The sequence below is a fragment of the Saccostrea cucullata genome, unplaced genomic scaffold (assembly GCF_032062105.1).
Source record: "Saccostrea cucullata isolate Sc308-1 unplaced genomic scaffold, CSIRO_AGI_Scuc_v1 ctg356, whole genome shotgun sequence".
Taxonomy (NCBI): Eukaryota; Metazoa; Mollusca; class Bivalvia; order Ostreida; family Ostreidae; genus Saccostrea; species Saccostrea cuccullata.
In genome coordinates, this window is record NW_026918279.1 from 725795 (window position 1) to 739834 (window position 14040).

General features: G+C 31.9%; 1 protein-coding gene across 2 annotated transcripts in view; it reads right to left on the reverse strand.

Annotated features, from left to right (window-relative positions):
* Positions 1–14040, reverse strand: part of LOC134261821 (integrin beta-3-like) — a 75512-nt gene that overhangs the window by 61278 nt on the left and 194 nt on the right. For both annotated transcript variants that reach the window (XR_009990897.1, XM_062744219.1), the window contains exons 2-6: positions 4847–4929; positions 4544–4642; positions 3399–3480; positions 2645–2779; positions 1196–1292 (exon numbers count right to left, since the gene is read on the reverse strand). Coding sequence is in view for 1 of the 2 variants with exons in the window: in XM_062744219.1 (XP_062600203.1) it covers positions 1196–1292; positions 2645–2779; positions 3399–3480; positions 4544–4642; positions 4847–4929 (496 nt within the window). In the remaining variant the exon portion in view is untranslated. The remainder of the gene's footprint in view (positions 1–1195; positions 1293–2644; positions 2780–3398; positions 3481–4543; positions 4643–4846; positions 4930–14040) is intronic.

Sequence of the window (14040 nt, forward strand, 5' to 3'; positions counted from 1 at the left end):
TGAAACAAAGGTGCAACCAAATGAAACATCAATACTAATACAATTTAATTCCATTGTAACATTTTTTTTTTTTCATTTTATTTTTTTTTTATTTCTGCATTAAAAAAATATATTGCAATTATGTGTTATGTCACTCTGCAAACTGAATGTTGAAAAAAAAACCATTATACAAAATCAAATTAATCTTGATATATCAATTTGAAATGCATTTTGAAAAGAAAGAGCTGGTCATCCAGTAATGAAGTGCTTTGACAGACAATAAATTACAATTAAGAGAATAAGAGAAGAGAGATCTTTAATTCTTGTGCCTTATTCCCTGGAGATTAGATAACACACACGCTTGATAAGAGATATGCCTTAACAACTTCCAACACCAAACTCATTAATTTATCTTTAACTGGATGCATGTCCAGTCATTATTCCCAAGAGACAAATGAAATTACATTATCTTCTGTGCAATGTAAAAACTGTTTTTAACACTTGATGATGTTTCTTTTTTTTAAGTTTTTATGAGTAGTTTCAAGCTGTAGTATTTTTGAACAGATCGATATTCTAGATTCTATATCTCAAACCTTATACATGAGCCCAAAATGAACAAGTCAATTAAAATAAAAAATAAAACCTGTAAAATGCAAAAAAAATTAACAAAAAGAGTTGAAAATTCCAGGTGCACACCTTCATATGGTGAATAATAAGTGTACAAATTTTCAGATTAATCCTTGCAATAGTTTCTGAGAAACAGTCCAGACAAAACCACAAAATAAAAATGAAAAAACACCTGTAAAATTCAAAATGATAATCCAATCAAGATGAAAATATCAGGTGCACAACTTCATATGGTGAATAATATGTGTACAAATTTTCAGACAAATCCTTCCAATAGTTTCTGAGTAATGGTCCGGACAAAATCTCGTCTACAGACAGACAGACAGACAGACGGACAGACGGACATGGTGATTCCAATATACCCCCCTAAACTTCGTTTGCGGGGGGTATAATTATGCCAAAATTATTGACATACCTTTGAGCAGGCAAAACGCCAAATTTTACACCCGCCAAAAAATACGCTATACGTTAAGTTACCTTAAAGATGACTGAAAATCGACTGAAAAGTGACTGAATGATAATGCTCTGGCAGTCAGAGCTCTCTCCAGACCTCTCAGGTATAATTCACTGTATTTCATGGTGTACTCACTAAAGCGGGGATGTTCGTGTAAATGGCAATATAACCTTATCCATAGCTGTCCCCAATCCAAACTGGTAATCTGTTGTTAAGGTTTCTATTTCGTTTGCTGAAACATAAGATATCATCATGAAATTAGTAGTTCGTTTGAATAAGACAGCAGAGATTATAAAACTACTTCTATTTCCATTGTGACGTTTTATTTATGTTTATTTTGTTCAACAGATCAGAGACAGAAAAGAAAAACGCAGAGGGGTGTATATAAATATATTTAAATATGTGATCTTCGTTGTAAGAAACATTTTTCCTTTTTTTGTTGCTTTGAAGAGAAGCACCTAAAGATTTAATGTTTCCTATAAACTTGACAAGAGCTCTATATTACTTTTTTAAACAATGTTTCCATGTTATCATGTCATCTTTGCTCAAATTTTCTTATTGTTTATGAATATTGTTAAATTTCCATTGTTGTAAACAAATTACTAATTTTTTCAAAAGACATAATGTAAGCGATATTCTTTAACATTGATATTTTTTTTTAACTTTGTATGCTCCCGATATCCCTAGAATATAATGATTTGGTTTGTGGGATCTAAATTAAGACGCTTGATAGTCCTTAAAGAACAAAGATAATACACATGTACTGCGAAATCGGTAATTTTCGTGGGGGGTTAATTTTTGTTGTTTTCGACATGTGGAGAGACCTATGAAATTATGACCACCACGAAATGTTAAATTTCATATGCCTTACTACTAAACATTCTTTTACCGCGAATCTAATCCCCACAAACCAATATCTATTCCTCAAACCTTGAAAAATTGACCTAACGAAAATATGTGATTTTACAGTAATATTTTTGTTAAATGTTTACAGAAACTTTTGTACTATAGAACTGAATGCGGCTATCTTTCATCTCGGTCTGCTATTCTAAAATTATATTTTTTTCTATTTTGTTTATGTTTGGTTACTTTTCAATCATAATCCACATGATAAAAGCATGATAAATTAAACTTAACTTCAAAATTATTAATTCATTATTATTGTACATTATTTTTAAGTGTGTAATAGAATAACATCAGCGTTGATTTAACAGATTGTTTTAACATGAGATTTAGAAAGACGTTCTTCAAACTAGATACATATGCTGTTATCTATGCAGTGAGAATTTTTTAATTATTCTTTTAAATTACTACAAGTACATATTTTTGTACCCTTATAAATATGTTATTAGAATAAATTATTATGTATAAACGCAAGAAAAATCCTAAAATTTACATATTCTTTCTTTAAGGATTAAAATCAAACATCACAGTTGTAAACAATTTTTAAAAATGGAATTCAAGATATATAATGCGTACAATTCAAGCGATTGTACCATAAAACTTTCTATCAGTGATTTTTATTGAATAAAGGCATATTTTACCAATAGCAATAAGCTTAACCGGTCCTGTTAAAGCACGTACCAATAGCTTTGGCTAACGATTTTAAGGAGCTTTGTAATTCCCTCATTGTATAAGAAGGGTCATTCAAGAAGTAAAGATCTAGTGGAAAATTTCTTGCAATTTTATAGTACACCATGAAGGTATTCAGCACCTCGTCTGAAAAAGAAAAAAAATATTTCTTAAGATGTTGATATTACATTTTGATTTGAAATTGATAATATTTGCTGAAGATCTGTTTAACTGAGCATGGAGTACAAAACATTTTCAAAAGTTACTTTTAACAATGGGTAATATCAAGACATAGCTCAATCAATGCATAAAGTCATGGATTCCTAAATTGAAAATGTTGTGTCCTCAATATGAAATTGCTCCTTCGGGCTTGAGTGATTGAAAGATAAATAAAGAGGCTAAGTTCATAATAAATGATTCTTTATTACATTCCATAGACGGAAATTCATTGTAACATGACTTTTATTTAAAAAGTGATTGGGATAAAACAGATTAATTCTGAATGGGAAGAATGACAGGTGGTCAGATACACAGTAAAACGGTGAGAACTACTAAACATCTGCAATTCTGGGTCCTTATGACAAAAGTTTTCAGTTTACATTTTACAGATAGATTTTTAGTTAAATCAGCCATTAAACTTACTGGGAACCAGTTTAATTTTGACATGTTGTGGTTTGATTTTAGGCTAAATCAGCCATTAAAATTACTGGGAACCAGTTCAATTTTGACATGTGGTTTGATTTTCTAAATCAGCCATTAAACTTACTGGGAACCAGTTTAATTTTGACATGTTGTGGTTTGATCTGAATAGAATCCTGTCCGGGTCCTCCATCAGAAAAATCATTGTTCTGCAAAGAAAAATGTAAAACAAAAATAAGGTGGGAAAGGCCAAAAAATAATTCGGTGGTTCAGATACTTAGGAGTTAGCCATAACTTTTAACATATTCATCACTGCAAGTACCTATCCCGCAAAAATATATATTATTTACAATATATTATAATTCTCTCCAAATGGCCCTGAGTGAATATATTTTTTATTCAAAAGACCTCGTATGTTCTATATAAGTTTATTTTTGTTGAATGCAAAAGGAAATCATTGAAGTATATAAGTACTTATTGCTGCCATATGGAGATAGCCCTTTTGCTTTTCACCAATGCTGAAATTTGAATTATATTACCTACTAAGTTCTAGTTTTCTCAAGACAAGATTGCTTCTACTTCCCCCTACACCACTTCAATAAATTTACTAAATGCAACCATTGGACAATCTAAACGGTCCTTCATTAATTCGTGAAAGGTTAGGAGATATCAATTTTTCTACATATACTTTCAGAATAGATTTATAAATTCACTATTTAAAATTTTCACTCGAAAATGTTTTATTATAGGATTTAAATATCTTGCCTGTCTATTCTATATTTCTTTTGTAACTTCACCATATTTTTTTTTATCTTGAAATATTTTTACTGTGGTTTTAGAAAATAATACAATCCTTATGCATGTTACGTGAAATTGTGAAAAATGTGCATAGTGCACCTTGAAATAATGATTTTCGTATTTACCTGCTGTAGTTGTTATATATGTAATGAAAGTTTTGTTTTTTGTGATGAACGATGCACTTGATGTATTATTTTACAGTATAAGTGGAATTTTAAGCGAGAAGCAAATTCAGTTATTTTCCCTAAAAAGGTTGTGTAATATCTAGTTTTAGAAAAAAGTATTTTTAACGATTTTGTTATGTATTGAAAGATAATAGTACATGTATCTTTAAATGGGGGGAATTATTAATGATATTTATTTTCAGCAATCTTAACATGCTCACTAAAAATGACAAAATTGAATATATTCGATATATATTCCTTGACTGACAAGATGGTTTAGGTTGGAGCAATGCTGACGTTGCTAACATACCCTGATGTATATAACTTCATGTTCCTTCCTTCGAACAATACTAGAACAACCATCTGAAGTCAACTGAGCGTCTGTGGCACATCGTGTTCCAGTGAAATTCTTTGTATAAAAAAATAAAGAGACAATAAAAGGACAGTCATTTGAAATATATTGTTTTAAACAATTCCAGGAATTATACGTGAATAAAAAAAATGACAAATATTTGTGAAATACATATATATTCCTGAAAATAAATACTAAAAAAACTGAGAAATCTAAGCAACACACTCTCTCTCTCTTTCTTTCTTTCTTTCTTTCTTTTACCCTGTCTTTACACCAGGCACATGTGTTCGTTATGAGACATTCCCCACATCGAGATCCGGAACACTGGCTGTATGCCTGGTCAACTGTATGAATAGAAAAAAAGTCAAAGCTTATAAATACATGTACTTTGCGTGCTTTATAATGAAATACAAGAGACCAAGGACCTTAAACATTAACTCACTATGTCTGTTTCTCAAAATGAATAAATGATCTCTTCTAACACTGTCTAAAGTTTGATTTAACTTAAGTATCAATGGTACATGCTATAATGAACATTAATCAGCTACAATGTACATTAATCAGTTCTGTACAGGGGTATTCTATGTTCATAACGGCATAATATGAGATTCAAGATGCCAAAGTATTTCGATGTTTACCTCGGTTTAAAAATTGATCACACTCGGAGCAAGTTCTTGAGTATTGAATATGTTGGCAGACTAAACACCATATGCAAGTGCTAGCAGAATATTACATGTACTAAAAAAATAAGACAAAGTTGATGGAAGAGCTGAGGTCATTTCGTATGTCATACAATTTCATTAGTTGTTAATTGGCGCTAATTGTCTCAAACAACTTAAAAACGAAACAAACCTGACAGACGCTGTGGAGTCTTTTGCTGGGATATATCGAGTCGACATATCAATGAAAATAACTACCACGTACTGTTAATTGATAAAATATCGTCGATATACATTGTATCTAAATGTCGAATTGAAGGCCACAGCAAGTGATTTTCTCTTCTCATATAGAAGTTTTAAAAAAATTGTGATATGGGAATGAAAAAAAGGTCAGCTACTGAAGAAGTATAATTAGTCTCATCAAATTTCAAACAGTTTTTTTGAACAACGGTTTGTTGGAAGACCTGGTTTTGAGGACTAAATAAATTTTGTCGACAATTAACTCCAGCATCCTTTTAATATCAACTTCAGAGTACTTCTGTTTATAGTTAGAGGTATAATTTTGCTAGATGTGAAATTCTGTGTTCCGTTTCTATTGAAGAAGCAATTCAGTTTACCGTAAAGAAATTGTTGCATAAAGTGTAGAAAATTTGTAAGTTGTGATGTTAAAGACTTTTTAAAATCTTGGTGATTTTTTTAAGAGAACCTACATCTGATTTACACCACTTCAAGAATAGACCGTTTCACGGTATCTGCGGAACTACTCTGTTGCAGGGCAAAATGATGTATTTTGGTGAAATATGACGTTAAAGTAATTGTTTAAAATACGTCATTTAATTATTCATCAACAAAAACTCCGCCAAACATTATTATTTTGCCCTGCAAAAGTGTAGTATCGCAGTTATCGTGAAGGGGCTTATATGTTGTAGCACAGTTTCTGACGTTTCTCCTTTTCAGGAGTTAAATTTTCTGTGAGGAGTAAAGATAAGGGCTTGATAGAGCATTTACTGAACCCAACAATGTTTCTTTGTTTGTAAGAATTGTTAGATAAATATATATTTTAGGAATCCAGTACACATAAAGCAGATCTAACTCGAGTAGTATATTTAAAGGCATTAAACCCTGAACATTGATTCTGAAGAATTTCTTCCCTGGATAATGAACTGTGAGTAGATTTCCAGAGGTAGAATTCAAACCAAGTTTTTTTTCCAAACTACAGTCATAATAACGGGCTTTGCAAACAAAGAAGGTATTGTTTCAAGCTTTGTCTGCTTCATCCATAATATATTGTTCATGTAGTCTCCTTGACTCTTACATCACTTCTGGTTAGTGAAGAAAAAACGGAAGAATGGATGGTTCGCATTTTAATATTGAAATACGAATATTTCATGAATATATTATTAAAACACTTGGTCCATTCTACTAAGTGTTCAGGACTTCCATGTTTGGCTAAGGATGAATTTTCATTTTTAACCTGATAATATTATGACCATATAAAGAGTTTATAAACTTAACTCCAAGACTTAATGAACTGAAGTCCATGACTTAAGACACAGAGTTTCAGTTAAATTTTCAAATTTTATTTGTCTACTTTTACAAATATTCAACTAGGGTCTTTGTAATGATCATCAAAAATTTGTTAATCAACAAATGATGTTCAAATCTTTGCTAATCATTAAATGAGGCCTTAGGTAGGAATAGTAAACATTAAAATTGGTTTAAAAAATTCAGTGGAAACCGTGTCCATGCCCCTTCACTATAATTTCTAAATGTGCTTGATATAAATATATTTTATAAAAAGCAACACATTAAAAGCACAATATATTTACTGAGCTTTCATCCAAAAATACACAATAAATGAACAGATATTTGTCAACTTCTCTCCATATTCCTATGAAGCAGAAGAAAACACTTGCTGTTGCCTTCAATTCTACATTCACACGTCAATTCGATATATCCCATTGTATTTGAAACAAAAGACACCACTGATTTTGCCATATCTGTTTCATATCTGAATGTTAAACTGACTATAGACAATATGTGTCAACTAATCAACTGTTTTACAAACGAGATGATTTCTCTTTTCAACCGCCAACTTCCTTTGTTTAGGTAGTAACATTTCGCTATCACCTGTGTATGGTCTGTATATATGTCTGAACTGTTTCAATACTCTTAAGCTTGTTCTGGGTGTGACTGATTTAAACCGAGGCAAATGAATGAGAGATTAGTTGATGATACACGGATATTGACAACCTCGTTTGAAGTCAGTATTCTTTAAATTCTATAGTCGTTGTGGTTACTTTGTTAATAATTATAACCGAACATTGGGGATGATGTGTTTCATACAAATGGTTAAATGAGGAATCAACGTGTCCTTTGATAATCCTTTGTAGGACACACCTAATACCGTATAAGTAGAATTTTTGGCAAGGATTTAATTTTGGCTTTATTAGCGAGGGTTCCAAGATCGCTAAAATTGAATATCGCTAAAAATTAATTGCGCTTTATTTGTAATAGCTTCTTAAGTGAGGTTTTTTAAATCGCTAAAATTACATCTCGCTAAAAATAAAATACCAATTTTGAAGGACAAATCGCTAAACTTGCGTCTCACTAAAATAACCACTTATACGGTAAGTTCTTATATCTTCATAGATAATATAGGTGAACAGGCAGGTAAGGACTCAACTACGCTATTCGTGTTCTTTCACTTCTTTGGGTTCTGATCAAAAGGTAGAACCAACTAAAACAATTTTCTCTTACACATCAAAGGAAGCTTTAAGGTAGGATTCTTCTCACATTTGTTGTATTTAAAAATTAATGAAATTTTCACAGAATCAAGAGGACAATATCATTAAGTGATGGTATCAGCGAGATTAAATTTGACAGTATAATATTAGAGGCAAGGACAGGTCAAGGTCATTACCTTTTTCCTGGACATTAAGAATAAAAAAAATTACTGTTTCCAATCATGCGATCCCTACCTGTTATTCAGAAGATTGAGTGTTTTTCTTTTTGCATAAAAAGATACATCCATATAGGGCCTATAAGATGATATTACCAAATTGACATTGATAATTTAAATAAAATGGATATTTGCTAATCCGAATTTCCTCTACTTTTCTTAATTTTTTTAAAGGATTTATTAGTTATTTTTATAGGCTTCCTATATTTAACTTTTTCCAATTTTCACATATAGTAAAGTTGTCACATACAGGTATAAAATGATACAAAAACTAAAAGGTTTGATCGCTTACTAAGAGAGATATAACACATTTTACGGATTTTTGACTCAAATCTGTACTTAGATTTGAAGCACTCAAAAGCCAAAATAGTTCTAGTATGTGTGAAAAATCTTATCTATTTGATATATTTTGAAAATTTAGTCCCTTATTATTAATTTAACTTGCATTTGAAAATTTCTCTAGTCTTTGATTGCGTAAAAATTATAACTAAATTCAATGTTCTATAATAATTTTGAGAGGCAGAAAAGAAGATATTTTCATACGCCACCATTCCGCCAAAAATATAATCCCTGCTAGTTTTCAAACGCAGTTTACCATTTCTATTTAAAGCTGTATAATTGTGATGAGGAAAGAAAAATATGGTCTTTTAAATCTCTTACATCTAAATATATAAGACATATCAACAAATGTATTTTGAATATTCCATCTAGTCAGAAACCAGAGAAGAATCCTACCTTAAATACATGTAGGAAGTTTTATCATTTCATAAGAACATTATCTTCTAACACGAATCGTATTTCCTGATTCCGGGCTCATGCGAGAGGGTGGGGGGTGAAACGATCAAATGAAGTTCATTAAGCTAGTAAATACCTGTACGTATACATTTGCAGACGAACTGTACATGTACGCGTGATGAAAACTTAAATATGAAATTTTAAGCAAATACCGGAATATTCAAAATCTAGAACCAGGTTTTCGAGGGGCATTTTTAACTAAGATCCTTGGCCATGGAATAGCAAATTGACTTTTGACAAAATTCATGTGCAAGGTATTTGTCCTGTTTATCGTTTCTTCCAAATACTTGTTACATATTTATTTATTACGCCTTATGTGTCCTGCTTCCCATATAACACATTCTATAACAATTATATGAGCAACAACTTACTCACTGTTGTGGTATTACAACGAATTTATCAATAATTGTGACCACAATACACATTAACAAATAGGATAGTGATTATTTCCGGTCAAAAGTGCACGTGCACTGACAATTCATTAAAGCGGATCAAGTGAAACATATGGAGATAACGAACATTATTTAAGATCAAAAGTACATAAAACAATACACAATAGGAGCAGAGCAAACACGGACCTACAAAACATGGGTGGGATCAGGTGCCATGGAGGAGTAAGCATCCCCTGCCGACCGGTCACACCCGCCGTGTGTTCCTTGTCATGATTGGGAAATAACGGGAAAATCCGTCGTCAATACAATGTATAAGTAATGGACTAACAATTCGCATGCAAAACGTCAGTCAGCATTTGACTCAATGATAAATTATATTAGCCGACAAGGTCATTGTATCGACCATAAAACTTACGAAATGATGACTTTAAACGAGACAGCTGAAATCCTTGTTTCATTAACTTGTTTGTCAATAATTTACCTCGTTTTAGAATTTTTTCATAAGTAGAGCATGCTCTTGCGTATCGAATCAAATGAGATATTTAAACTCCGTATGCAGATGATGCTGTTTATTTAGGGCTGGGCAAAAATATCGATATTTCAATATATTGCAATACAATGACAAAAAATATTGTTAGATTATCATTAACGTTTTTTTTTTGTGAAATATCCAAATATGGCAATATGCTTAGATTGTGATATTTTGTCATTAAATATGAGAGGATATATGTTATTAGGAATGTAAATTAATACCATTGTTAATATTGACAGCATTTCAGAGTCGATATACTAAATGTAGTTGAAATCAACAAGAATTTTTTTTTTTTGGTTACTTACAAATAATTAAGTGTTTTGATTCTGCATGTAAATTAAAGTAAATACAGTAAGTAAATGCAATTTTAATTACATTCTTGAAAATATTGCAATTTATATCGCAATACAGTTAAAAATATCGCAATATATCGCAATACAAAATCTCGGGCCAATACCCAGCCCTATGTTTATTGCTGCATAAGTAAGGGAATGAAATTGGAAGAAAATTTCACAGAATCTTTTTTACATATTGCCATTGTGACCTCCTATTTTACTTTTTGATCCGACACATATTTTGGGTTTCCCATAGCAAAACATGGACACTGCCATTATATTCTCATGGGAGGCGTGGGTATCATTTAGTGAGCTCATTGCTTACAGTACCTCTAGTTTTTCATCCAACTCACCAATTAAAAATTAACAAGCATTCACTTTCATCTTTTAAATATAAATTTTATGTGTTGTAAATTTTGCATTAAATTAAACCTTATTTAACTCCAAATTTTACCAAAATGATACTAATGAAGACACATTTAATTATAAATATATGTAAAATTAATGAAAACGATACAAAATAGATATATGTTCAACTATTGGGTGGTTATCTATATTAAGGAATATCATTTTTCTTGTTACTAGTATTTAGCTACGATAATTTGATAATTTGAGTAGCGTAAATATCTGTGTTTGGAATTAACTGACGCTATAAATGTACAATTTAAACAATATATTGTTATTGATAAAAGATTCAGTAAAAAGATGTGATCTGAATTGTTGTGATTAATCTTAATATATTCGTGTGATGAGCAATCAGACAGTTAATCAGATTTCCTCCCTGACTAACACTCGCACTAGTACTAATACAATCAATACATAAGCTCGCTCTTTTGATAAATTTGAAGACGAGCAGCTAGGTTCGTTGCATGAGGGGACGTAGGGGAGGGGGGTACCCCCCACAATTTTATTGGGGGGGGGAGGAGAGGGTGTGTCTTTTACTGATGTTTAAGTATAAAATTCCATATGCATCCCGTCCTTAACACTCTTTGGTTAAATAAAAAAAGAGGCCCTTGGATTGGTCATACTGCTTATACTTCTTATCGATAAAGGGGCATGGACACGCAATAACCTTGTCAGCAAATGCAATTCATCCTTGAGTCAAATCCTGATTGATATTTTTCATACTACTTGTTAGTCCATTATATACACACTAAATTGACAACGGATCCCCCCCCCCCCCCGCTATTTTCCGATCATGACAATTAGCATACGGTGGATGTGACCGGTAGCCGGTAGGCAGGGGAAGATCATTCCTCCATGGCACTTGATTCCATCTCTGATGTTTTGGAGGTCCATGTTTGCTTTGCTCCAATTTCGTATTATACTAAGGACTTTTGAGCTTGAATACTGTTCGTTATTTCCATAACATTATTTTACATTATGGAGAATTTTAAGTTCTGTTTCTCCTCTGTAAATCAAATGATGTTCAAAGTTTTGCTGATCATTAGAATTGCCTTTGTTAGGAATTGTAATTATAAAATTAGGTTTTAAAAAAATCAGTTGAAACTGTGTCCATGCCCCTTTATAAGAATTGAAACGACATTGGATGAACTTTCTTTTAAAAGAATCTATGCGATTTCATGTATATAGTTATGAAAGAGAATCTTAGGAATGCAATCCACAGGAAGTCTTGCTTGGCTACAAGTGTGTACTTTATAATCAGAATATCCTACGATTGTGACATTTGTACATGAACTCACATAAACCCTCAAACCAGTTTATCGTACAGTTTATTCATAACGTGCACAAACGATTTGGATATCCAAGATTTCTTTCACAAAAGCGTCCTTTTCAACTCCCGGGATTTTCAGAATTATCTATAAAATTATCTAGAAAACGTATCAAATAAATATCATGGGTCCGCCTAAACATGGACTCCTGGTAATGGTAGGGAGACTCAAACCAGTTTTTATTCATAAACTGCATATGATGAAGGAAAGCGACGTACACCCCTTTTCACGAAAATTGCAGTTTCTGCAATAATTCGATACTATCTATTGATTCCCCTTTTACTTTAACCTTTCTACGAAGGCAAAATTGTCTTCCATCTCTCACTGTTTTTCAAACCAGGAACTATTAATAATACAAGAAAGACAACGTCGAGATTTTCAAATATCAGATATTCTATATTTCATTATAATTGTACACATCAGTATAGCAAATTCAATAACTGGTTCTTTGTGTTGCTAATTAAGTAGATTCATAGCAAATACAAATACACAGAGTGAGAAAGGGAGGACAAATTGGCCTCTGTAGAAAAAAAGAGAGGAAAATCAATAGATAGTATCGAATTATCACACATCCCAGAATAAAAGCACAAAAAGATAATAGTTTTGGTTTCAGTGGGACATAGAAAACTCATTTTATGCTCTCTCTCTCTCTCTCTCTCTCTCTCTCTCTCTCTCTCTCTCTCTCTCTCTCTCTCTCTCTCTCTCTCTCTCTCTCTCTCTCTCTCTCTCTCTCTCTCTCTCGTGATAATAGCTAAATGCCGTAATCATGGTTATAGACAAGTACCCCCTCCCCATTTTTGACAAATCCTTGATACTGCTGACCTTTTGAGTAAGATAAGTGACTGTGTGTCGAAATGATGTTTTAAAAGAAATCTGAAGAAGGAACTAAACTAAAATAGGTTTATAAATATATTTACCACTTATATCTACAATTTACATGTAGATTTTCATCTTGGCTAGCGAAGATGGTAGATTTTACCATATTCACTTTTTATCCAAGGTGAAGTTTGATTTTCTTTAACTTAAAAAAGAACTTAAAATAAATATATTGGTTTGAGTGTACATCTTTTCTATATTTTTACCCGCAGGAAGTGCGGAATATCCAAGCAAATGTTTTACTGTTTTGATAACTCAGTTATAAAACATGTATACAGGGTCTTTTTTAATTAAGTGATTTTAAATATATATAAATGCCCCGATGGTTCAAGATTTTCTCACTGATCTTTCCCCATCCCGTTTTCAGACTCTTTCACTTTACTCTCCCCATAATTAAGATTTAAAAAGCATTGTTTAGTTGTCAGTTAGGACACAACTATTCTTCCTGAACATTGGCAAAACGGGATAAATTAAAACGGATACATTTCGTGTCCCGCAGGTAGGAAAGATCGACAATCAACTGTCACCAGTGCAAATTATGGTAATTTGTGTTATTTTACAACTGAATGAAAGATTAAGGTATTGTTTAAAAAGGTCAGCCAGTAAATACAGATCCATTCAGCATGTACAGATATCATATATTTCTAACAAACATAATATGTTTTCGCTGCATGAAGTGAACACAGTTCAGACTTGAAGGGTTTGACATAACTTCCTGTCCTTGTGCAAATAGAAATTACCAAGAACACAGTGGGTTATTATACATGAATCCATGTTTAACTTACTGGGTCGCGTAATAAATGGAAAATAAAGGATACATGAGGCTGATAATGTATAAGGAGCACAGAGGCACTGATCAAGGGGGTTTCCCAATATGTAAATAGATCTCATCCACTCGAAAAATCTTACAAAAAGTATGAATTTCTGATCGAGACAAAATATTTACGAACATGTACACATACATAGACCTTAATTGAAAATATTATCACGCAGTACTGAAATATGTCAAGGAAGAGATCATTTTTTGAACTGTAAATTATACTGAAACAGGAAAATATTTCTCTATTTAAAAAATATCGCCATCATTTAAAAATAAACATTGATACTTTGTTTGTATGAGGGTATTAGTCACTTCCTGAACGAAATACACACAGGCTAGAGCCCCCCGAAT